The sequence below is a fragment of the Helianthus annuus genome, chromosome 7 (genome assembly GCF_002127325.2).
Source record: "Helianthus annuus cultivar XRQ/B chromosome 7, HanXRQr2.0-SUNRISE, whole genome shotgun sequence".
NCBI classification, from domain to species: domain Eukaryota; kingdom Viridiplantae; phylum Streptophyta; class Magnoliopsida; order Asterales; family Asteraceae; genus Helianthus; species Helianthus annuus.
In genome coordinates, this window is record NC_035439.2 from 33,057,835 (window position 1) to 33,085,472 (window position 27,638).

The 27,638-nt window shown below is 37.5% G+C and overlaps 1 protein-coding gene across 1 annotated transcript; it reads right to left on the reverse strand.

Annotated features, from left to right (window-relative positions):
- Nucleotides 1-22,190: 22,190 nt before the first annotated feature.
- Nucleotides 22,191-22,851, reverse strand: LOC118480175 (ribulose bisphosphate carboxylase large chain-like). Its single transcript, XM_035974888.1, has one exon. It carries the CDS (start codon nucleotides 22,812-22,814, stop codon nucleotides 22,191-22,193), a length of 624 nt encoding a protein of 207 aa, XP_035830781.1. The 5' UTR covers nucleotides 22,815-22,851.
- Between the last annotated feature and the right edge of the window lie 4,787 nt (nucleotides 22,852-27,638).

Here is a 27,638-nt window from a genome sequence, read left to right on the forward strand (position 1 = left end):
CCTAACCTTTCCTGCAAATATTCTTCCTTCGAGGTATAAGCCGTTCAACCCATCAATTGCACATGTGAGCACATGGGACTTGGGGCTTGTACGCAGCCATTGGTGAGACAAAAGAAACAAAGTCAACAACATGAAATGATCATCATTATCAATTAGGGGGCAGCCTTCTTTCATGCATACCGATGACAATGCAGACTTAGGATTTTTGTGGGCAATTAAAATCAATGGAGCACTCACAATATTGGAGACCTATTAGATTGCAAAATAAAATTAACATCACGTGACCTTGGGAGTAGATGTGAACATTGAAATGGTGAGTTTTTTTTGGCGGCTAACTTCTTCTAGCCATTCACGTGAACAAGTCAACATCATCATCATCATAGTGGGCCAACATTTTGGACTTGGATGATTTTTATTGCTGACTATTGTCGTTCAAACGGTAGTCGGAATCGTTGGTCGGCCGGTGGTGTTTCCCTATCGGTTGTTGTTTTTCATACTTGTTTCAATTTTTTTTATCTATCATTGAATCGGGTTCTTATTTTTAGTCAATGGACATCAATGCTTGATATCTTAGAGTGGGCTCTAGATGTAATTGGGTTACCTACAGACGTCTTGATGGCAGTACCTACAGATGTAATTGTGTTTTAAAATGACATCTGAATATGTTAATGATGGCAGTGTGTTTTAAGGTTTATGTGTTTTACCATTTTAATGTTGATGATGACAGTGTGTTGAAGACGAAGACACTGACAGTGTGTCCAGCAATCTGCTTGCTGTTAAAACACAATGTCAAGAAATATGCTTGCTGTTAAAACACAGTGTCAAGAATCCTCCAGCAATCTGCTTGCTGTTAAAACACAGTGTCAAGAATCCTCTAGCAATCTGCTTGCTGTTAAAACACAACATCAAGAAATCTGCTTGTTGTTAAAACACAGTGTCAAGGAAATCTGCTTGCTGTTAAAACACAGTGTCAAGGAATCTGCTTGCTGTTAAAACACAGTGTTAAGAATCCTCCAGCAATCTGCTTGCTGTTAAAACACAGTGTCAAGAATCCTCCAGCAATCTGCTTGCTGTTAAAACACAGCGTCAAGAAATATGCTTGCTGTTAAAACACAGCGTCAAGAAATCTGCTTGCTGTTAAAACACATTGTCAAGAAACACAGCGTCTTGTATGATTTAAATTGAAACTGTCAATTTGATTTAAATGGAATATTTAGTTTCCATAATTTTCTGGTTAGTTAGTTATCCTAATAAAATAATCCATAATTAAAATAATATTCAAATTACACAATTGCCCTTTTAGTTAAAATCCTTCAATGCCACATGTCGCGTTCTTATTGCTTCCTAGACTTTCTAGGAAAAACACACTTTCCGCAGGAACCCTACTCTATATATATATATATATATATATATATATAATACAAACAAACCTTAAAAATATATTATTTTTAAGAAATATAATTCTGGAAAGTATTAAAAATCATAATAATTGATTTTTGACAATTAATGCAAAATACATAAATATTTATAGTTAAATACAAGTATACCTCCCTAAGGGAAGTTTCAAATGAAAACCACTAGTTATCACGAAAACTAACTAAAAAAACCTAAAAAACATACCACAATTTTTTTTTCATACCATTTTCACTATTTAAATTATATAAAAAAACTTTTTTTCAAAAAAAAAAAAAAATTTGTAGTGCACATGTGTAATAGTACACATGTGTATATGTACTATACATGTGAATTATTACACATGTGCACTACAAATTTTTTTTTTCAAAAAAAGTTTTTTATATAAAAAATAGCGATTTTAATAAAAAAAACTGAAAAAATTTTTTTTGTGTATTTTTAGGCTTTTTTAGTTAATTTTCAAGTTTTCGCGATAAAAGTGGTTTTTATTTGAACCATTCCCTACTTCCCTAAGTATACATATACTAAAATAATATTGGAAATGTTATTTAACAATTTACTTATATTTATTTTGAAAAATAATATAAGTATCATATATTTGGATAAGTTAAAAATATATATTATTTTTAACATATATCAATTTCAAATTCTATATATGCAAATTTATATTTTTGGGAACAAAAATATATATAATTACAAATAACAAATAGAATACTAAAAATATTGTGAAATATAATATATTAATAATTCATGAACATAGACATAGAAAACACAACAAATACATAAGACAAAATGGTGACTTGTACTTAGAGAATTACAAGTTTAGGTGATTAACATACCTAGAACATTTATAGGTTTCGTCATTTACGAAGCAGACACCGGTGAAGTTAGACGCTGAAGACGCAAACCTGTGAGTTCATATCACCACTTTTAAACATTTTACTATTTTTCTAAACTTTGGGGAAAATACATGTATAATGGTATGTTAAAAACCAAGGAATGATGCACTAGATCATGTCACGAATAGGGTATACGTAAGCACCATTAATCTAAGTTTACACCGAAGAGCAATGGTTAGATCTAGCAAGTGTTGGCAGCCTCACTTTTGGCCCCCACATTTTTCATAGAGTTCTTTTGGGTTACAGTCGTATATCGATGGATAAAAGTCGCCTAGGTTTGGATGTTTCCTATGTCATCACACATGTTAATGTCCTCGCAAAACATTAGCGATCTTGATTTCCATACGCATTACAACTCAAAACATTTTCTCTTACCATTACATACCATACTTTATACAAATATAACTCATCCATTTTATACAAACTGCATGAATTCACACCAACTTTGTTGACGATTTTTAAACTTACATGTATTTCAGGAAATTAGTGGAAGCTATGCGGGCCTTTTGTTCAAAAAGTAGTTTTATGTTCAAGATATTACGTGTCTACGCTCCTTTGCCACCTTTTGATGGATTTGTTTGCTATATCCCGCCTCCTTGCGGAGATATAGGAAGAAAAACCTTGATCATTTAAATTTGGAACTATGTTGTAAACTTTCTAAAACAATTGTCTTTCGATGTGATGTAAACTCTTAACTTAACTTATATTTTGAATGTTGAAACATTGAATGGCAAATTGGAGTTTGTTTTTTTATCATGTAGTATGTTTACCTATCGTATGCAATGAGAATCAATCACGATCACACCTCACGCTTCCGCCTCTGAAAGGGGTGTGACAGAACACTTATATATAGGAAGTACCAGCGATGTATCCACCATGCCCTTATTACATCATTCCCGTTTTGTTATCCTTATCACTATAGGTTCTATGTAATCACACATGTCAAAACTTGCTATGGTTTTTCTATGCACTGAATTTTATAATTATGTGCCCATAATTACTCGATTGTTTGCATAGTCTACATAGTTCATCTTGTGATGTGTGGGGGAAATCAAACAAATAAGTTCACAGAAAGCAATTAAGCATATGCATCCAATAACGTTTTTGGGATGGTACCTCAGAATCCAAGGGTCTAACTATTTTCATAGAAAGATGCATTCATGGATTTCGGATTTGTGTTTTGTTTCGTCACATAAATTGCACATAAACAAGTTGCATAAGACCAATCATGAATTTGTGAAAGTACCCTTAAAATCCAATTAAGGATTTAAAATAGTACTTTTGGGATCTAGGGATCTAACTATTTGCATAGAAATGTCCAATCATGGATTTCGGATTAGTGTTTTGTTTTATCAATAATAAACTCCTAAAGCGATTTGGATAACACGAAGATGAGTAATACAATACGAGCACTTATATATAGGAAGTACCAGTCGCGTATCCACCATGCTCTTATCGTATTACACTCGTTTCGTTATGTAAATCACTTATACAACTCTTCACATAACTACTTTTTTTCTTTTTTTTTTTGTTTCATACATAGAAAAGTACTCTTAGAAATCCAATCAAGTATTTATAGTAGTACTTTGAGTATCCCTTAAGAATCTAACTATTAATAAAGGAATATCATACAAGGATTTGGTATTTGTGCTTCGTTTCTTAGAAAAACGAGTATATAGAATTTTTGTAGAGATTGTATGACCGTACTAAGTGCGATCACAGTAATGGGAGAAGCTACAAGAGTAGCTCAATTTGTTAGGAATAGAATCCTTGGTGTCAGTATTGAATGAGCAAGTGCGCTCCAGAACAACAAGTGACCTACATTTCTGGGCTATTCTTGGATGGAGCCCTATCCTAGTGGAATTTACAAGTGAAGACACTTGGTGAAGCCACAACTTATCCGATGACATGGACAGAGCTGAAAGAGCTCATGCGAAGAAAGTACTGCTCACGTGCGGAGATTCAGAAGCTGGAAACGGAATTCTGGCACTTGAAAATGGAAGGTCCCAAAATTGCGGAGTATGTTCAGAGATTCCACGACTTTCTCATGTGGTACCTTATATGGTTACACCGGAATTCAAGCGAATCGAGCGATTTATTTGGGGTTTAGCTCCTCATATCATGAGTATGGTCACTACTTCCAAGCCTGCGACAATCACAGAGGCCATCGATCAGAGCGTGGCTCTTACGGAGGAAGCCATCCGCTTAAACAAGTTTTCAAATGTTGAGCAGAAAAAGAAAGAGACTCACGTAGAGTCATCTGGCGAGAACAAAAGGAAGTTCTCAAACTTCAAGCAGGGCACAAGCGGTGTTGGCAAGAAAGGAGAATCAAGCGCACCCGTCCAAGCTACAACCGATGCTAGGAAGAAAGGAAAAGGTTATATGGGTTCACTGCCCAAGTGTAACACCTGCCAGCGTCATCATACTGGCCAATGTGGGCCAAAAATATGTGAAGCTTGTGGAAAAGTTGGCCACTTGAAGGAAAATTGCTGGGCTAGTGCTGGCCGGGGAGGCCAAGGAGGTTTTGGTAATAGGAACAATAATCGTGGTGGTAATGGAAATCGTCCACAAGGGAATAATGGAGGCAATGGAAATCGAGGGGACAATGCAAATCAAGCTGGGGACGCGAATCGAAATCAAAACAACAATAAAGCTAGGAACGGAGGAGGTAATGGTCAAAAATTGGGTTGTTTTAACGGCGGTGACATTGGGCACTTTAAGAGGGACTGCCCAGGATTGAATCAAGCCCGCGGAAGAGTGTTTAACATTGAGGCGAGGGAAGCGCGCCAGGATCCCAATGTTGTTACTGGTACGTTCCCTATAAACCAACGCTTTGCATCCGTTTTGTTTGATACTGGTGCCGACTATAGCTTTGCGTCGTTAGAATTTAAGAATATGCTTGGGTAAACTGCTAGTAAATTAGATATCCCGTACTCAATTGAACTGGCTAATGGAAAGCTGGTTGAAGCCAACGAAGTTGTCAGAGGTGTTGGTCCCTCGGATGGGATCTTCTTCTTCGGAAACTAAGTTGATTCGGATATGATTAATGCGCGGAATTCATGTAATCACACAACAGATATACGAGAACAAATTCTACTCTGAATTACTGTCTGATCTTCTATTACTTGAATATGAAAGTGTACAAGCTCCTTAGAGAGTTCAGACGGACATGAGTTAGCCAGAGAATAAAAGTGTCAAAAGTTACAAATGAGCTGATCGAACAGCTATATATAGGCATAGTCAGGATAGAGAGAGTGCTGGCCGATCGGCTGGGCTAGCCGATCGGCTGACCTGCTGTCCGATCGAACATGCTGTTTGATCGGTTGGCCTGATCGATCGATTGGCCTGTCCGATCGGCTGGGCTAGCCGATCGGTTAGCATGATCAAAAAAAGTCAGCACTTAACAAAATAACGCACCATATCCTGACTTGCTTTACAGACATACATACAAACATAAACTATTCACAAACTATACAAAAAATGACTACATGCTGACGGAAGCTACAGACGTTATTGTACTTACAGACTCCCCCTCGGATGTACCTGTAGTTCCTTCCAGCATAGTCTTCAGTTCTTTCTGTTTCGTCTTCTTTCTCTGGCTTTCTGCCTCCTCTTTTCTTCTCTTTCCTCTAACATTCTTTGCCTCTTATGTCTGCCCTCAATCAACCACCATTTCCTGTACTTTGGGTCACCATCACGCTTTCGATCCCATTTTGGAATCTTGTTCTCTTCAGATTCAATTGGCGTCTGATCTGTTGGAGTCACATACCCCATTCTTCGTCTTCCCAGCTCAGCAGCTCTTTTTGCTATCTCCTTTGATCTTTGACTTCGCTTGTACCTCTTCAAGAACTCATCAATTTCAATGTTTCTCCATTTGCTCTTCCAATATCTACCAGAATTGATGTCTTGTGTGAAGCAAACATCCACTATCGATTGATACTGCATTGCTTGAGCTTTATCTCTCTTCTCATAGACAATCTTGTTAAGAAATAAGCAATCAGTGTCTTTCTTTGAGCAATTAACAAGCCACATAGGATCCACTATACTGATTCTTCTAGATTCTCCGGTGGACTTGTCAAAAAGAGATATCACTGCCTCAGCCGTTGTTTCATTGTAGAACCAACCTTGGAATATATCATGAAAGTCTTGTTCAATGGCTCTAAGAGGCATATTCTTCAAACACTTTGGTAGCTTTACATCCAGAGTTATATCCTTTTCTCCGTTTTCCAAGACTCTTACAATCTGCTTTGGATACTGTGGTTTCCAATCAGGATAACCATTCTTCGCTTGCAACTTGATGTAGTTCCACAAATCTTGATCGTGTAAACGTACTTCAGGACCAAAGTAGAACTGTTTGATATTCTTAGTCTTCACCAACTCATCCACATCCCACCAAGGTAGAGAAGCAATATCAGATAAGAACTCGAAGTATTGAACTCCTTCTTCTCTCCTAATGGCATACACTTTCAAATCTTCAAGATACCCCCACGATAAAATATCTCCCCATGACAAATTTTTACTGTGAGTGAAGTACTGAAGAGCTCTGAGAGTCTTTCTTTCTTTGGGCATATTCTTGAACCATTTCTTTCTTTCTTCTGCAGATATTTCTCTAGGAATAGTTTCAGGAACACCCTCAGTAGAGATCTTTTCAACAATCTTTCTTCTGATCTCATCTTCATTTATGTCTTTAAACATCTCAGCAAATGAAGGAAATGTCTCATCATCTCCAGCATAATGAAAATCAACTTCATCTTCAGATGAATCTGAAGCATCTTCAACAATTACGTCATCATAATGATCTGCTTCAAATGCATATCTTGGTTCGAAATCTTTAGCTGGTGACTGAGGAATTTCATCCTCAATATCAAACTTGAACTTCCCTTCTTCTAATCCCAACTCCTCTAACATTTCAGCTCTAGTTCTTCTCACCTCTACCTCTCCTTCTTGTGGAACATTCAGGTAAATAACAGTTGGGTTTGAAAGAAGTACCTGATCAGCATGTTTTTTTCCAGATGATGAAACTTCATTTTGTAAGTCATCCTCTTGTTCATTGATTTCGTCATTTAGTAGCTCTTCTATTCTTTCTTGAACAATTGGATCTTTGACTAATAACCCAGAAGCACCTTGATCATTGTCATCAACTCCTTTGTCATCTTCATCATTACCATCATTAGGCTTATCATCCATTTGATCATCACCATTGTCTTCCTCTTCCTCTTCTTCATCACCAAACAACTCTTCATCAGAATCTTCATCAACTATCTCTCCACGAGCTATCTTTCCCTTTCTTTTCAGTTTAAAAATCTTTAGAAGTCTAGCCACTTCTTTTGCATTGTATGGCACATGATAAGCATTACCAACCAACACAAATTGTTGTGTCTTCCATTCTAGCAGCAACACTTCTCTTGCCTTTCTTTTTCTCTGAATAACCTCAACTCTTCTAAGAATATTATTAATATCAACAGGCTCAGAAGGCTCACCAACTATCATGTAATCTGGTTCCTGAACTTCTTCAGCTTCAACCATTTCTTCTTCCCGGTCTTCCATAACCTCAATCATTTCAATATCTGGTTGAGATGATGAACCACCTATATCAGGTTGGCTTGATGATCCACCAGCTACTTGAGTCTCATCAATCACACCTTTGTTCTTTGAGTAGCTTCTTCAGCTAGACGTCTTTCACGCTCCATTCTTCTTTCATTAGCTTTTCTCACTTCTATCTCCTCAAATGCAGCATGAATATTCATTTTTAAGTGACCTTCCATAACAGCACATAGCATCTGATATTGTTCATCTTTCACTACTTTGTCAGCCTTCATGGCTTCCATCTCTAGCTTCATAGCCTTCATTTCATTTGACGAAGCTTCACTCATTTCACTGAGAAGCTGATTTAAGGTTTGGTTCATATCCTCCAGATTCTTTATCTTGACATTCAATGACGAGATCTCAAGTGTCAATAATTCAAACATCTTAGAATTATCATGAATATCATCCTTCATTTTGTTCATAGATTCTTCTTGCTCTATCAATGCTTCTCTGATTTGATCATGTGCTTTCATCAATTTATCAACCTGTTTCTTGAGAATATCGCGTTCCAATTCTGTTTTTGCCTTTTCCTTTTCGAGCTTGTTGACCTTCTGCAATAGCTCTTTGACTGCTTGATCATTGAACATATCGAAGTCTTCTTTAGGCATATCTTCTGTGTAGATTCCTGTTGCTTCTGGAAGACCTTCGAATATGTAATCATACTTTGGATCTTTATGATGTGACGGTCCTGGTTTATCTTGAGGAGTAGGACGTGGACTAGCAGCTTTAGACCCCGTGATTTCTACATAATCATCACCACCAGTTTCTTTTTCAGCTACTGGCTCCTTTATGGTTTCAACTTCAGGTTCTATTGGCTTTTGAACATGCTTTTCTGATTTTCCTCCCTTTTCTTTAGAAGGTTCTGCTCCAGCTTTCTTTGCCCTAACGTTTCTTGGGATTACACCAGCTTGAACTGCCTTTCGTTTCTTTACTTGTTTCTTTGGCTGTTCTGGTACATAAGGCGAATCTTCTTCATCTGATGTTTTCTTCTTCTTTAAAGGTTTCCTTTTCAGCTGTGCTTTCCCCCTTCCAAGAGTTGTTGGATCTAATTTAGATTCAGATTGTGTTTCTTCAGAATCATCTTCACTTGAACTCCCCAGATCTTCAATCTCTGGCTCAATTCGTGTAACCTTTCCAACATGAGCACTCGATCCTTGAACTTGTTGTGCTGCAACTTCTTCATTCTTTTTCAGATAGCTCTCCAAAGATTCTTTTAACAGTTCAGCTCCTTGTTCAATCACCACAGATGGCTCCAACACAGTTTCATCAATCAGTCTCTGCTGTGGTTCTCCAGAAGACCCTACAAAACAAACATTAACAAAGACTTTTAGAGACATTTAATAAGCATAAATTCTAACTATTTTAAGGCTCCCCCTTTCACTATACCCTTATCTCCGTCCTTCGGAATGATAACTGCACGGGATGACTTAGGTGTTCTCTTTCTTTTTCCATCTCTCACACACCACCACCTAGTCTTCTTCTCAACCATATCTTTCATCTTTTCATTTTCATTATCCGAGTCACTGTTGTCATGCCTCTACTTATCATTTTCAGGAGCAACATAATTTTTACTTTTGATTCTGCAAATCATTTGTTTTGTTTTTGCATCTTTCTCTTTGGTGATTCTCACAATTGTTTCATATGTAATGTTCCTCACTTCCATGACATCACTTCTGATCTTTGGAAGATCCTTGATCTTATCATTTATCAACATTATAATGAATCTAGGATACATGATGTATTTATCTCCTACAGCCTGGCAATTCTCCTTCATATACTCAAAGATCACTTGAGAAATGTTGTACTTTCTGTTCAATACCAAGCTTGTAACAATGTTCATAATGTAATCAGAAACTTCGTCATAGGCTCCTTTCCTGTGTGATAATGAATGAACCATGCAATGCAGCAAGTATCTATAAGCCTTGAAAAACTTGTCATAGTCATCTTTCCATTGATATGACCAGTAAATCCCATTTTGCACCACAAACCTTTAGCAAGACGTTTAGACATGATTATTGGATCATTGTCAGAATCTTTCAAGTCCAGAACTCTTCTTAAATCTCCAACATCAAACTTGAATTCTACATCTATGTCTTTTCCCTTTTGATCCTTCTTTCTCAAAACTGCATGTATCATCTTGTCTGATTCCTCATATCTTGCTGTGTTCCAGAAAGCTCTAACATGCGATTCATAAATAACTGTTTTATCTGATAAAGCCTTCGCTACTCTGCTTTCTTTCAAAAATTCGGCCATCTTTTCAACCACCGTACCATTCAAACTATCTGAATCAATTACACAGTAAACATTGTGGCCTTTATCTGTGTCCTTTCCTCTTCCCCGTAAGCATATAACAACCATCATAAGCACAGATCTTGATTTATGAAGATGAAAAAGATGAATTTTTGAAAATTTTTCTAACACTTGGAAATTCCTATGTGATAGAACTGGAGAATCGGTTGGCTTGTCTGATCGGTTAGCATTGCTCTCCGATCGGCTGGCAGATGCTGTTTGATCGGCTGGCAGATGATGTCCGATCGGTTACCATTGCTGTCCGATCGGTTACCATTGCTTTCCGATCGGTTAGTATTGCTGTCTGATTGGCTGGCAGATGCTGTCCGATCGGCTAGCATTTCAACAATGAAGTAACATGAAAATGTTGTCCGATCGGCTTGCTATGCTGACCGATCGGCCAGCAATGGAATCCACAAATGATGTTCAATCGGCTAGCAAAAGCTTTCCAATCAGTTGACAATTTGCACAGAAAACAATGTAAGAATGATGATGTTGTCCGATCGGTTAGCAATGTTGTCCGATTGGCTGGGATTGTTGTCCGATCGGCTAGCAATGCTGTTCGATCGGCTAGCACACAACATATCTCATTAAGCATTTTAACACATTAAGGCACAAATATCAAGGCATAATTGTGACACCTGTGTCACTTCAACCATCAAACAAATACCAAACCAATGAAATATTGTATTTTATACTTGGGATTTGTATAAATATGTGTATCGTTTGCACATATTAATTCTTGATCGATTTCGGGCTTTAAATCGCTTTCTGGAAGGTTATACGCGATCTGATGCGTAAATATAACCAGTTTAATGCAACAAACACTCCGGAACAGTGACATAGGCTTAACATACCTTAAACAACCCTTACATAACTTAGAAATAAGTTTTGGATGGTTTGGTATGCCGAAATCAAGTTTATTCGCTTACAGGGACTAAATTCGACAAACTGCGAAAGTATGTCAATTCTTACTGTAACAGACCTTCCGGAACTTGATCATAAGTTAAACACACCCTAAATATCCTTACATAGCTTAGAAATAGGCTTTGAGGTGTTCGGTGTGCTAAAATAAACTTTATGCTCATTCAGGGACTAAAAGCGTCAAAAAGTGCATAAGTTTGCATTTTCGCGCATAACTTACGTTCTGAATACTTCCGGACAACCAAAAATTTATGTAATCATTAAAATATTAAGTTTTAGTGATTGGCATGATAAAATTCCATTCGTCGCTTAATTTGGATCATTTTTGGGTCCGTTACGACTTTCGTCGTAATTAACCGAACAACGCAACCGTACGACCAAACGAACCGACATCCGAGATGTTTTTGAGGATGTTTTGAGTTCCCTATACTTTAACTTCATTTTAGAGCCTTAAAATGAGGTTAACGGGGTTTAAACGCATCGAAAAAAGCCTTAAACACATGCAGGGACCAAAACTGTCATTTTTGAAACTTTTCTGTATCGGGCACATGCTAGCGTAGCGCGAGCAACTTCTGCATATCCCGTGGCGCTACGCGAGCACCTCATCTGGGCAAAAACTCCATTTTTGCAACCCAAGGTCCATTTTCAGCACTTCTCTTGAAGTTTAGGGGCTATTTTGTAACATTTTCAATACCGTTTGCTGGTTTTGGGGCACCCCTAGTATTCCAAAACCATGTGCCCTATGTGTACGATCCAGATCGAAGCTCAATCTTCGAGAAACGATCCTAACGGTTCTTGAATTCCTATAAATACCCACCTCCTCTTCACTTCTTCTTCACACATTTGCTCTCAACTTCTTCTCTAAGCTGAAGATCCCCTTGTGGAACTTCATACCTGAGAAATTTTGAGTTCAAATATTCAAGGCTTGGACCTGTTGTGAGTATTCTTTCGTTCTTTTGTTCGTTTTAGCGTTAAAGTCAAACTTTGTTTGACTTTCTGCATTGACCAGTTTATGGTCAACGCGAAGTTCGTTTGAATTTCATAAAGTGAGCGTAATCACGATGGTCATAGTCCCTAGTGAGTAAACCTACTGATTACCACGTTATCTAGGCTCAGTGACGAGTCGTAGTTTCGGCCAAAATGCATTTTCTCGCGTATTTTGTAACCAAACTACTCTAGGGTATTAAAACCGTTTGTTTTAATACCAAACCTGTTTTCTAACTTAACTAAACATGTCCTAGCATGTTTAGCTCGTCACTTTTAGTTTAGTGCTTGTGTAGAGCCATAAGTCAAGCGGACTAAACACCCGCTTAGACTTTCGAACATGACCCGTTTGGTCGATCATTACGATCCGACCAAACATGTTTAGGGACCGTAGTTGCATAGGGAATAACCTTCCGACGTTATATCTTATGGTCACCTAGTTTAGGTAGTTGTATGATAAGTAGTTTATATGCCTTAGGTAAATTACCAAAATGCCCTTTTCATACATAATTGGTAATTAAGCATATGTAACCCAAACTTTTGTCACTTAACTGATTATGCAACATAATTAAACATGTTTAGGCATATAATACTTGTCATAGGACTAGTTAGGCGGTCCAAATGCGTTTTACGCGAACGACGCGTTAAAGTAGCGCAAGCTTCCTAAACGGGTCGTAATGGGTCGTAAGAACTTAGGTTAGGTTTCATTTTAGTATGTAGGCTTTGTTAGACCATATCATATGAGTTCCAATACTCATTTGGTTTACGAAACCTCATACTATCCGATCTTCCGAGTTAGGTCCGCTTATTAATGTAGTTACCTATATTGGGTGCCGTTTGATTTCCGTGATCCCTCTAGCTTTACTTGGTTGTTAGTCAAGACTTCTAAGCACCCTCAAGTGAGTACATAGTCCCCTCTTTTACTGTTTTTCAAACATTTTGGGGTGAAACACATGTGCCTACTTGTTACTTTCATGATTTCATGCTTTTATATCATATACTTGCTATATTCACTAGTACACTATTAGTACATGATTTCATTACGTTTTTGCTATGTATGCCCATTGTGTGCATACTTAGTACATCGTTTTACATGACATTTCATGCTATGTATATTCATCATACTTAGTACATTTTACATCACATGTTATGTATGCCCATTGTGTGCATACCTAGTACATCGTTTTACATGACATTTCATGCTATGTATGTTCATCATACTTAGTACATTTTACATCACATGCTATGTATGCCCATTTGTCGCATACTTAGTAAATTGTTTGTACATTTTTTTTTACCTATGGTTTAGTTGATACATATTTCACTTGCCATACATGACATTATGTTTACACATTATTTGATTGACATTTGACATAGACATTTTGATATCGATATACACATTTCAAGGACTACATTTTGACATAAACATTTTGATATGGTTTTCATAAAGACATTTGACAATTGGTTTAGACATGGGCAATTTACACTGGTGGTTTGTTTGGGTAAATGATTTAAGTAACGAGACGTGTGTAATGTGATACAAGCATGGTGGATACGCCGCTGGTACTTCCAATATATAAGTGCTTGTATTATATTACATGTCGTAGCGTTATTTATAATCATTCAATTTGGACTTATACATTTTATACAAATGTCATATTTTTCACAAGACATTGTTTTACAAAACAGTTTGTTTTATACAAATTCATTTTACTTGGTTATTCATTTAACCTTACATCATTTTTTTTTACTATACATATCTATCATCGATTTCAAACGATTTATAAAACAAAACATTTTACAAGGATCATGACTGACTTTTGTTAAACAACTTTTTCCAAACTTATAAGTCATGAATCCTAAATCAATAAAACCTATGTACTCGCCGGCATTTTTATGCTGACGTATTTTCACATGTGTTTCAGGTACAATAGTTGATGATGTTTGATGATGATATTGGTATATGCTCACATAGGAATGGACGAGGCCTTAGTGACATTAAAAGATTCAAGACTAGTTAATTATGTTATGTTTCTTTGTTGTTAAGACATTGTAATACATTTAATTCAATAAAACAAAATTTGTTTAATCCATGGTTGTGAAACAATGATTCTATTACAACACTCCCCGACGTTTCCGCCACGTTTTGTTGTTTTATGTGGTCGGGGTGTGACAGAAAAGTTGGTATCAGAGCCATTAGTTATAGGGAATTAGGTTATTAGTAATGCTTTGACCTAGTCTATAACCTTCCTAGGACCCTAACGCGAGTTTACTTACGTTTAGTCATAAAACAATACCGTCACTTATCCTTAGGTGATAACCACAACAAGAACATAAATTTGATCTGCCTTGAAAACTAATCATCTGTTCTAGGATGATTTATTATAAGGTTTTGAACCCTTCCAGTTTGACTCATATTTGGCTTAGTGCCTTTTGAGTTTTCAAACTCGTCAAAGTTTGGGTCTAAATAATGTGAACACGTGCAAACTGGAAGAGTGGGTGCCTGTACCCTGGGTCTTCTGTCTAAGGCTAGAGTGTTCGTACAAATCCGCAGTATCGGACCAGTCACTCTTACCTTGGAACTCTTGGGGTGAGTGTCCACTTATAGGTGAGCATGTCTTCGCGATACATTATATTGACCCGCTTACTTTGATTAGTCACTGTCTCATTTGTTTGCCTTTGGTAACAAACAAATGGTCACAATCTTCATGCGTTGTCATTCTCTTTTGACTATCTTTCGCTTGTTTCCTCCTATGCCTTCCATTATCTTCAAGATGCCTCTTCATCGCAACAACACTCAAATGTCCGAACCTGGTGCTTCAATTACCCAGCAGAAAGGCGTCGTACTCCAGAGGACCGTTGATTTAGCTATCACCATGACTCACCACAGGGATGAAGCCGTATAAGGGAACTGCTCCTTGGTGCAATCAATGCCACCATCATCATCCGAATCAAATACCCTGTTTCAAATGTACATGGGGACATTTGGTTAACATGTGCCGCTTTGCAATCTAAAGCAAAGCTGTTACAAATCCTGCTGCTGTTCAAACCTTCAAATTCTGCTTCATATGTTGCCTTGGCATATCTAGCACCTCAACCTCATGAACTCTCTACCTTGTGTATCGACGTAAGCACGCCTAGTGCAAGGTGTCGGAACACCTCTCGTTACACAAACTCCAAAATCCATGTAGGATCTTTCTATCCTCATAATTAGATCCTTGTGGATGGATATCGTTCATCGGAGCCCTTAATTGAATTCTTTGTATGATTCAATACGTACATTACGATTCAATAAGGACAAAGCCTAATTCCTATTAAGATTTTTCTATCTTTATAGATAGATTCTTTAAAATGATTAAAGTGCCAAATGAAATCCACGGATTGGATTCCTGGTGTGCTTTAAATGTTCGTGTCCAAAGATAACAAATTAAAGGTCAAGTTAATCAATTATGTGATTATGTGCTTATGTGTTCCCTTTTATGTTTTTTGTGTGATCCAAATTTCTGTTATCCAAATCCTCGTAGAATCTTCCATATCTTCGTATAAGGGATTCATAGTAGGATATCCAAAGGTACTATCTGAAATCCTTAATGGACTTCTACGTTGTAGTAAAGTACCTTGGGTTATGAAGTATTATTCCATAAATTAGACCCCTTGAGTGGTCTAGTTAAACAGATTGATCCAAAAATCTGGTTAGGAATATCATGTGATGATATAGCTAAAAAGACTCCTTGGTGGTCAAATTAAAGTGATCATTTGTCGATCTAATTAAAAGGACCCTATGATAGTCTAGCCACACTCATCACAGGTTTGATTTTCTTCCCCTACACATTATGAAATGCACTGTGCGGACTGTGCAAGGAATTACGTAATTATGGACGCGTACATAATTATGGAATTTAGTACATAGAAACCACAGCAAGTTTTGTCATGTATCTAGAGTTAACCCTTTTCATTTCCGTTTCCGAGGAAGCAACCGTTGAAAATGACTCCGTCAGTTCATTTTCGTTTCTGAAGATTGTCCGTTGAGGAAATGAATATCCGTTTATTTACCCTTTTCATTTCCGTTTCTGAGGAAGCAACCGTTGAAAATGACTCCGTCAGTTCATTTTCGTTTCTGAAGATTGTCCGTTGAGGAAATGAATATCCATTTGTTAATCCTTTTCATTTCCGTTTCTGAGGAAGCAACCGTTGAAAATAACTCCGTCTGTTCATTTTCGTTTCTAAAGATTGTCCGTTGAGGAAATAAATATCCGTTTGTTAATCCTTTCATTTTTGTTTCTGAGGAAGCAACCGTTGAAAATGACTCCGTCTGTTCATTTTCGTTTCTGAAGATTGTCCGTTGAGGAAATGAATCTCCGTTTGTTTATTCCTTCATTTCCGCTTCTGAAGAATACTCGTTGAGGAAAATGACTCCTTCTTTTCATTTTCGTTTCTGAAGAATGTATGTTAAAGAAATGACAGGATTTTTGCCTTGCATATCTCTGGTGGTTATTTGACACAAAGTCACAGACAGACTCCTACGAATAAATTTCGGGACAAAATTTCCTAAAGTAGGGGAGACTGTGACACCTGTGTCACTTCAACCATCAAACAAATACCAAACCAATGATATATTGTATTTCATACTTGGGATTTGTATAAATATGTGTATCGTTTGCACATATTAATTCTTGATCGATTTCGGGCTTTAAATCGCTTTCTGGAAGGTTATACGCGATCTGATGCGTAAATATAACCAGTTTAATGCAACAAACACTCCAGAACAGTGACATAGGCTTAACATACCTTAAACAACCCTTACATAACTTAGAAATAAGTTTTGGATGGTTTGGTATGCCGAAATCAAGTTTATTCGCTTACAGGGACTAAATTTGACAAACTGCGAAAGTATGTCAATTCGTAATGTAACAGACCTTCCGGAACTTGATCATAAGTTAAACACACCCTAAATATCCTTTACATAGCTTAGAAATAGGCTTTGAGGTGTTCGGTGTGCTAAAATAAACTTTATGCTCATTCAGGGACTAAAAGCGTCAAAAAGTGCATAAGTTTGCATTTTCGCGTTCTGAATACTTCCGGACAACCAAAAATTTATGTAATCATTAAAATATTATGTTTTAGTGATTGGCATGATAAAATTCCATTCGTCGCTTAATTTGGATCGTTTTTGCGTCCGTTACGACTTCCGTCGTAATTAACCGAACAACGCAACCGTACGACCAAACGAACCGACATCCGAGATGTTTTTGAGCATGTTTTGAGTTCCCTATACTTTAACATCATTTTAGAGCCTTGAAATGAGGTTAACGGGGTTTAAACGCACCGAAAAAAGCCTTAAACACGTGTAGGGACCAAAACTGTCATTTTTGAAACTTTTATGTATCTGGCACATGCTAGCGTAGCGCGAGCAACTTCTGCCTATCCCATGGCGCTACGCGAGCACCTCATCTGGGCAGAAACTCCATTTTTGCAACCCAAGGTCCATTTTCAGCACTTCCCTTGAAGTTTAGGGGCTATTTTGTAACATTTTCAATACCGTTTGCGGGTTTTGGGGCACCCCTAGTATTCCAAGACCATGTGCCCTATGTGTACGATCCAGATCGAAGCTCAATCTTCGAGAAACGATCCTAACGGTTCTTGAATTCCTATAAATACCCACCTCCTCTTCACTTCTTCTTCACACATTTGCTCTCAACTTCTTCTCTAAGTTGAAGATCCCCTTGTGGAACTTCATACCTGAGAAATTTTGAGTTCAAATATTCAAGGCTTGGACCCGTTGTGAGTATTCTTTCGTTCTTTTGTTCATTTTAGCGTTAAAGTCAAACTTTGTTTGACTTTGTGCATTGACCAGTTTATGGTCAACGCGAAGTTCGTTTGAACTTCATAACGTGAGCGTAATCACGATAGTCATACTCCCTAGTGACTAAACCTACTGATTACCACGTTATCTAGGCTCAGTGACGAGTCGTAGTTTCGACCAAAATGCGTTTTCTCGCGTATTTTGTAACCAAACTACTCTAGGGTACTAAAACCGTTTGTTTTAATACCAAACCTGTTTTCTAACTTAACTAAACATGTCATAGCATGTTTAGCTCGTCACTTTTAGTTTAGTGCTTGTGTAGAGTCGTAAGTCAAGCGGACTATACACCCGCTTAGACTTTCGAACACGACCCGTTTGGTCGATCATTAGGATCCGACCAAACATGTTTAGGGACCATAGTTGCGTAGGGAATAACCTTCCAAGGTTATATCTTATGGTCACCTAGTTTAGGTAGTTGTATGATAAGTAGTTTATAAGCCTTAGGTAAATTACCAAAATGCCCTTTTCATACATAATTGGTAATTAAGCATATGTAACCCAAACTTTTGTCACTTAACTGATTATGCAACATAATTCAACATGTTTAGGCATATAATACTTGTCATAGGACTAGTTAGGCGGTCCAAACGCGTTTTACGCGAACGACGCATTAAAGTAGCGCAAGCTTCCTAAACGGGTCGTAATGGGTCGTAAGCACTTTGGTTAGGTTTCATTTTAGTATGTAGGCTTTGTTAGACCATATCATATGAGTTCCAATACTCATTTGGTTTACGAAACCTCATACTATCCGATCTTCCGAGTTAGGTCTGGTTATTAATGTAGTTACCTATATTAGATGCTGTTTGATTTCCGTGATCCCTTTAGCTTTGCTTGGTTGTTAGTCAAGACTTCTAAGCACCCTCAAGTGAGTACATAGTCCCCTCGTTTACTGTTTTTCAAACATTTTGGGGTGAAACACATGTGCCTACTTGTTACTTTCATGATTTCATGCTTTTATATCATATACTTGCTATATTCACTAGTACACTACTAGTACATGATTTCATTACGTTTTTGCTATGTATGCCCATTGTGTGTTCATCATACTTAGTACATCGTTTTACATGACATTTCATGCTATGTATGTTCATCACACTTAGTACATTTTACATCACATGCTATGTATGCCCATTGTGTGCATACTTAGTACATTGTTTTACATGACATTTCATGCTATGTATGTTCATCATACTTAGTACATTTTACATCACATGCTATGTATGCCCATTTGTCGCATACTTAGTACATTGTTTGTACATTTTTTTTACCTATGGTTTAGTTGATACATATTTCACTTGCCATACATGACATTATGTTTACACATTATTTGATTGACATTTGACATAGACATTTTGATATCGATATACACATTTCAAGGACTACATTTTGACATAAACATTTTGACATGGTTTTCACAAAGACATTTGACAATTGGTTTAGACATGGGCAATTTACATTGGTGGTTTGTTTGGGTAAATGATTTAAGTAACGAGACGTGTGTAATGTGATACAAGCATGGTGGATACGCCGCTGGTACTTCCTACATATAAGTGCTTGTATTATATTACATGTCGTAGCGTTATTTATAATCATTCAATTTGGACATATACATTTTATACAAATGACATATTTTTCACAAGACATTGTTTTACAAAACAGTTTATTTTATACAAATTCATTTTACTTGGTTATTCATTTAACCTTACATCATTCTTTTTTACTATACATATCTATCATCGATTTTCAAACGATGTATAAAACAAAACATTTTACAAGGATCATGACTGACTTTTGTTAAACAACTTTTTCCAAACTTATAAGTCATGAATCCTAAATCAATAAAACCTATGTACTCGCCGGCATTTTTATGCTGACGTATTTTCACATGTGTTTCAGGCACAATAGTTAATGATGTTTGATGATGATATTGGTATATGCTCACATAGGAATGGACAAGGCCTTAGTGACATTAAAAGATGCAAGACTAGTTAATTATGTTATGTTTCTTTGTTGTTAAGACATTATAATACATTTAATTCAATAAAACAAAATTTGTTTAATCCATGGTTGTGAAACAATGATTCTGTTACAACACTCCCTGACGTTTTCACCACGTTTTGTTGTTTTACATGGTCGGGGTGTGACAATAATCTACCCTATGTCATATCAAGTGAAAACACACTATAGTTGCTGTCCGATTGGCTGGGCTAGCCGATCGGCTGGCATTTTCATTCAAGAACAGATATGAACACAGATGATTTCAAAAATTTTATGCAAATAATCACAAATTGATCACAGATCCATGTTCCTAATGTTGTCGCGATCAAAACCTATGTTTATCTTTGTCTAAAACTTCCTAATCAGTGCCTAATTTCACAAAGAAGTCGCCGATATCCGAACACAAACAATCCTAGATCTACCAAGTTAAATCAAGATTTTGCACAAATTGAACCGGTAAACTGGTAGATCTCAACATTCCGAACAAAACCCTATGATCAAAATTCATTACAACCTCCTAAATCTTCCTAGATCTAAGAATAAAGCTCCGACAGTGACGACTATGAAGAACACAGTGAATATCAACAGATTTGGATGGGAAAAACGTACCTTTGCCATTGAGAATGATGAGCAAACCAACAAACCAATGTAATGATGCAAAGAGAATCAGTAAATCAAGAAATCAGTGAAAGTTTTTGAGAGAGAATAAGTTAGCGATCGAACAAGTGAACCATTTGACTGAACTCTGACCGGCTATATATATAGGCCTCCTTGACTCGGCTAGGCCAGCCGATCGGCTAGGAATGCTGGCCGATCGGACAGCTTGTCCGATTCAAGTGATCCTTTGACTTTCAACGTTGACTTTTTGACCTTTTGACTTTATCAGTGTTTTGAGAAATCCACTTAAGTATCTAGGTTCAAATTAATGAACCTAGTTACTTAATTTGTCTACCAAGTTCAACTTAATGACCTTGGTTGATTCGAGGCAAAAACATACTTACATTCTGATCAAACTTTTTTCTGAAAAATTCACAAGTTTCAATTTAATGAACTTGCATAAACCTTTTCATTTTCTCTGTTTTTATTATCAAGATTAGCTCCCAACTCATTTTCCAGCTCAGAACAACTTCCTGCATCTGCATCAGACTTCGAATCTGAAGATCAACTCTCTGCTTTGGTTTGTCAAAAACATAAAGTAGAAAAGAAAAATCTTTTTGGATTTTCAAAAATGCATAATCTAAACTAGACAGGAATGATTAGAAACTAAAACACAGAATGTAATGAAAATAAACTATTTACAAACATAATTTTAGTGAGCGTGTTAGGGAATCATATCAGCTAACGACATGTTACAAGTACCGTTAAGCTTAATTCATACTCAGAATTAAACAATTCACCTAGATTGTCGATATACTGATCCATTTTAAGTTTTCTCACAGATTTCAATTTATTTTGGATACGACTTAGATGTCTTATGAACTTAACTTATTTGTGTGTCCCACCTCTTGAATATACTCCCGTATCTAGTTCCCAATATTCAGTCTTACATGTGAGTATACCACAGATGATATCTGTAAGGGGTTAAATGCGAGGGCCGTGAGAGCTCAGGTCGATACTTCCGTATACGCAAAGAGATGACGGCTTCGACTTTTCGGTGTGTCCCCTTTAGAGGATCTTTTGTTACAACAGCAATGACTATCAATTTTATTGTTTCATCAGATTGCTGAGGGCGATGCTATGTCTCAAGCATTTTGTGGAAAGTATTATTTGGGGACTAGGTCAGAACTTCCATTCAGCAGAAGTCCCGGAATAATACCCCAGATATCACTGAGTATAAAGACCTTATATCTCAGAATAAGGGACCTATTCAAATGAGATTTCAGGGGTTACCTATATATCCAAGTAGTGTTCCCCACGAAATAAGTTTCGTTATGAAATTTTAAGTTTATATCCCGAACAAATCTACTAACTGTGTAAAAACCTATCGACACATCATCAGTGAGACTGTTTAATAGACCTCAACAGAAAACTGAAGAGTAACGACAGCAAGTGATTGAGTTCAGTAGTTCCTCATATAAAATTATTGACTCTAGAGATACAGTAATATGGAGAAGACAAAATTGTTTCAAGCACCGACAGAACCGGAAGCGCCCCTTCTTTCAAAGAGAAGAGGACGGATTATTCACATTTCATTTGATGGTCAGAGGCGAATTGAAAGCTAAGCAGTGGTAATTCTAAAGATTCCCGGGGGGAAAAATAGAGATGTCTCCTACGTGACCCATAATATGTGTAGTGGATAACCCCAATTTCGGTTTAATAGTACATCCCAACAGGGGACGACCATACTTGTTCAATTTATCTCTTTCAACTTGGATACCGTGAGGCGGACCGTCGAAAGTTTTAACATACGCAATCGGGATTCGCAAATCTTCCAGACGTAGAGCACGCAGGACTTTGAACCCAAATACATTACCTACAATGGAAGTAAACATGTTAGTAACAGAACCTTCTTCAAAAAGGTCTAATGGGTACGCTACATAAGCAATAAATTGATTGTCTTCTCCAGGAACAGGCTCAAGTCCATAGCATCGGCCTTTGTAACGGTCAAGGCTGGTAAGTCCAACGTTCCATACAGTTGTCCATGTACCAGTAGAAGATTCGGCAGCTACTGCGGCCCCTGCTTCTTCAGGCGGAACTCCAGGTTGAGGAGTTACTCGAAATGCTGCCAAGATATCAGTATCCTTGGATTCATATTCAGGAGTATAATAAGTCAATTTATAATCTTTAACACCAGCTTTGAATCCAACACTTGCTTTAGTCTCTGTTTGTGGTGACATAAATACCTCCCTAGAACTCATGAATTAAGAATTCTCACAACAACAAGGTCTACTCGACATAAGACTTTACAAATCTTTAGCATACCGTAATAGTCTAGCTGATGTACTATCATTTTCCCTTTATACACAAGCTCTTTTTCATTTTTCTACTGTTTTTGGATTTTTAGGAAATTTTTTATGTTTTTATGTTTTTCAATTTTTTATTGTTTTTGGATTTTCTAAGAGTATATACAAATATACCTATACCTATCTCCCCCTAAAGACCAAAACATGTAAAAATCGACAAACCATTGCAGATTGTTTTTGAACATCATCTACAATGGTATCCTCATCAACGCCAACGATACCATCCGACACCGATAAAAGCATCATACCATTCAGTTTTAAAAGATATTTAAAACGTGTTTATCAAATGCTTTGGTATGTAGATCAGCTTTTTGCTCGTCAGTGTGGATTTTCTCAATTCGTATCAACTTTTTTTTCGAAACAATCGCGAATAAAGTGATGACGAATTTCTATATGTTTAGTTTTAGCGTGATGAACTGGATTCTTTGTTATATTTATTGCGGCCTCATTATCAACAAAGAGAGGTGTGTTAAGAAACTCCAAACCGTAATCGCGCATTTGTTGCTGTATCCACAGAAGTTGAGAGCAGCAATTGCTGGCAGACACATACTCCGCTTCGCATGTGGATAGCGCCACAGACGTTTGTTTCTTACACTGCCAGGTAACCAAGCGAGGTCCAAAGAACTGGCATCCTGCAGTTGTTGATTTCGCATTGACTTTGTAGCATCCGAAATCCGATTCGGAATACCCTTCGAGCATAAAGTCGCCCTTTCTAGGATACCACAACCCCAACGATGGAGTTCCCTTCAGGTAGCGTAATATCCTTTTCACAATGATCATATGCGAAGCTCTAGGGTTAGATTGAAATCTTGCTGCGAGGCACGTTGGATACATAATGTCGGGTCTTGAAGTAGTCAGGTACATCAATGAGCCGATCATGGAGCGATAAAGCGTTTCATCTGCCCTGTCTCCAGTGAGATCTGGCTGAATCCCATGATTTGTTGCTAAAGGGGTTGCAGCAGGAGTATAACCTGACATTCCAAATTTCTCTAGAATATCATGAACGTACTTCGTCTGGTGAATGAAAATTCCCTCAGGTAGTTATTCAACTTGGAGCCCTAAGAAGAACTTCATTTCCCCCATTGATGACATTTCGAATTTTTGCTTCATGACTTCTTCAAAATCTTTGCACAAGATCTCGTTTGTTGACCCAAAGATTATGTCATCCACATATATTTGAACTATCAAAAGATGTCCGTCGACCTCTTTAGTGAAGAGAGTGGCATCCACTGTTCCACGAGTGAACCTGTTGGCTAGAAGATGTTGAGACAAAGTCTCGTACCAGGCTCTCGGGGCCTGGTGTAAGCCATACAGTGCTTTGTCCAGCAGATAAACCTTGTTCTTGTGGATTGGGTCGGTAAAGCCCGGTGGCTGTCCGACGTATACCTCCTCTTTGACCTTCCCATAAAGAAATGCCGATTTAACATCTAATTGATATACTTTGAAGTTTTTCCAAGATGCAAATGCCAGGAAAATTCTGATAGCTTCCAGTCGTGCCACAGGAGCGTATACTTCAGTAAAATCAATTCCCTCCTGTTGACTAAAGCCCTGGACCACGAGTCGAGCTTTGTTTCACACAACAAGTCCTCTGTCGTCTCTCTTACACTTGAACACCCATTTGGTGTTGATTTTCCTATGACCCTCAGGTAGATCCACCAGTTTCTAGACACCCAATTTTTCAAACTGGTTCAGCTCTTCTTGCATCGCGTTGACCCAAGAATCTTCAGTAAGCGCCTCTTTGTAAGTTCGAGGTTCAATCTGCGAGATAAAACAACATAATGAAAATTCAGTTTGTAAAGGTGCTACTAAAGAATAAAAACTTGTAAGCCCTTGGTCAATTTGATGTCTGGTGCGAACTCCTGATTGAAGCTCTCCTATGATCAGCTCATCTGGATGATATGAAAGAGTTCTGGGCATTACTTCACTCGTAACATCTACATTGCCTTCCAGATTAGTGACATTTTGATTTGCACCTTGTTCACTGATAGGATTTGTTTGATCTAAAATCTGGATCTGCTCCCCCTCAGATTCTGAATCACAATGATCAAATGTTGGACCGACATCAGATGTTGTGTCATCATTTGTTGCCGTCTGATTATCTGGACTTTGTGGAGTATCATCTTGTTCACCAGCATTACTAGGTCCTGCTTCATCGTCATTTGAAGTTTGCTGTGATTGCCTAGAATACTTGGCTGGAAATCTTTCTTCTGATGACACATAGTCTCTAAGAATATCCAACTCATCAAAGAAGTCTTCTTCATCTTCAGGTTCTTCCATCACATCAAACGAATCCCACAGAGTGTCGTAGTGATAACGCTATGAATCTCCGGGGTTCTGTGGCGGCATCGTATGACCTTGACATTCAACATTTGCAGCTTCAATAATCCGCTTTTCACTTGGAACGAAGACACGACGCATAGGACTTGCATAACCAACAAATATACCCTTAATGCACTTTGGACCAAACTTTCCAAAAGGTTCTATTACCGTACAGGGTGACCCGAACGGTTCAAGATATTTCAGATTAGGCTTGTGGTTATTGATCAATTCAAAGCACGTTTTGTTGAATTTCTTGACAGTAAGAACTCTGTTGAGCGTATAGCATGCAGCGGAAACAGCTTCTGCCCAAAAGTTTATTGGAATTTTCGAATCTGCGAGCATTGTTCTGGCTGTCTCTATTAGTGTCCGGTTTTTGCATTCTGTGACTCCATTCTGCTGCGGAGTGTACGGAGCACTAAACTCATGCAATATACCTCGTTCTTCACAAAATTCTTCCATCTTGTTGTTCTTGAATTCAGTACCATTATCACTTCTAATTCGTCGAATACGCCTCTGGTACAAATTCTCAATCTTTTTGAACAACGCCATCAGACTATCAAAAGTTTCATCTTTTGACTTTAGGAAAGATACCCAAGAAAATCTGGAATAATCATCCGTAACGACCAAACAATAGTAATCTCCTGTAATGCTTTTGACATTCACAGGACCAAATAAATCCATGTGAAGTCTTTCCAAGAGTCGTGAAACTGAATTAACTTGCTTTTTGGGGTGCGACTTTCTCTTCTGCTTGCCTTTTAAACAACTAATGCATTCCCCTTCCAGATGAAAACGTCTGATGTGAACTCCTGTAACCAAGTCGTTGTGCACCAAGTGATTCATTTTGCTCAGTTGTATATGCCCCATCTTTCGGTGCCATAATCTTGACTCTTTCTCAGTTGCTCTTGACACAAAACAATGAGCCTGACCCGTGGTTGTTGTTGTTATGCTCATATCCAACACGTACAGATCGTTGACTCTTGGTGCCCTCATGATGACCCACTCCTCAGGGACAACAAATCCAGGTTTTAAAATCAAACACTCTTTGTCAGTGAAGTGAGTGGTATACTTCCTATCACAGATCTGGGAGATACTTAGCAGATTATTCTCCAGCTCAGCAATGTAATTAACTCTTTCAAACGTCACAATCCCATTTGATAATGTTCCTTCACCAACAATCCTACCACCTTGATTACCCGCGAATCCAACATATCCTCCATTTATATTCTTCACATCGTACAATAATGCAGTCTTCCCTGTCATATGTCTGGAAGCTCCACTATCCATGATCCATCTCGAAACAAGTTTTGGAAGATCCTGCACATAAACCAAACATGATTAAAAATTTCAATAAAGATGTCGATTTATGCTTCACATTCACGGAAGCTCCGGCAAGTCAGGCACACTTTTAAGCGGATTTTGAGGCTACCCAAGCCTCTTTGGACTTAGGTAACTCAAGTTTGATGTGAGACTTTGCTGTGTAAAGTGGCGGAAAATTTTTATCATTTAATTTCAAACTTTCTTTAGACTCAACCTCAACCTCTTTGTATATGAAAAACTCATCCTTTTGAGGTTGACCAGATGGTTGGTCTTTCTTTGCCACCCACTTCTTTTCAGAAATTGATTTTTCTTTTTCAAGCTTTTCATAAAAATCCAAAGGAACACTCATCTTTACCGGTGTGACAGAAGATGATTGTTTCTTCATTTCAGAAACCTTTGGTTTTGAACCACTTGCACTCACTTCAGCAATTTTTGGCTTCCATGTTTGTTGAGTTGTTGCGACCCGTTTGTAAAATTTGTCATTTTTAGTTACCACTTTCTTTACGGGTTCGGTTTTGACTTTGATGTTGTCATTTTTCAAAATCTTTTTCTCAACAACTAATGGAGCTTTTCCCTTCACATCATTTTTCTTCTTTTGACTCTCAACAACTTCAGTCTTAGGCTTCAAGTTGGTACAATTTCGTGCAATATGCCCAACTTGAATGCATCTGAAGCATGTTCGGTTGTCAGCTACCCGACTTGTTCCATCAGACTGAGGTTGTGAGGCCTTTTCCTCAAAGAACTCTTTGTTTGTTTTTGAAAAGATTTTAGGTTCTTCATTAGAAAATGAACTCGAACTGTTCACAAACACTTTCTTTTCAACGGACTTCTTGTTTTGAATGTTCTTTTTCTGATAAGACATACCCCCCTGATAACCACCCGACCAATTGTTTCGTTTGTTATTGTAAAAACACGGTGGAACAACAGGTTTCTTGTAGTAAGCTTTATCTTTCTCAAAATTCATTTGTCTCTTTGTTTGATTCAGATTGTTCACTTCTGATATCTCAACTTCGACTAGTTTGAAAACGTTTATCAATTTGTTAACATTTACATTCTCAGTGGGAAACTCAGAATCCGAAAACA

Coding starts and splice junctions, on each gene's coding strand:
- LOC118480175 (XM_035974888.1), bottom strand. CDS start 22,814: ATGAGTTCTAGGGAGGTATTTATGTCACCACAAACAGAGACTAAAGCA.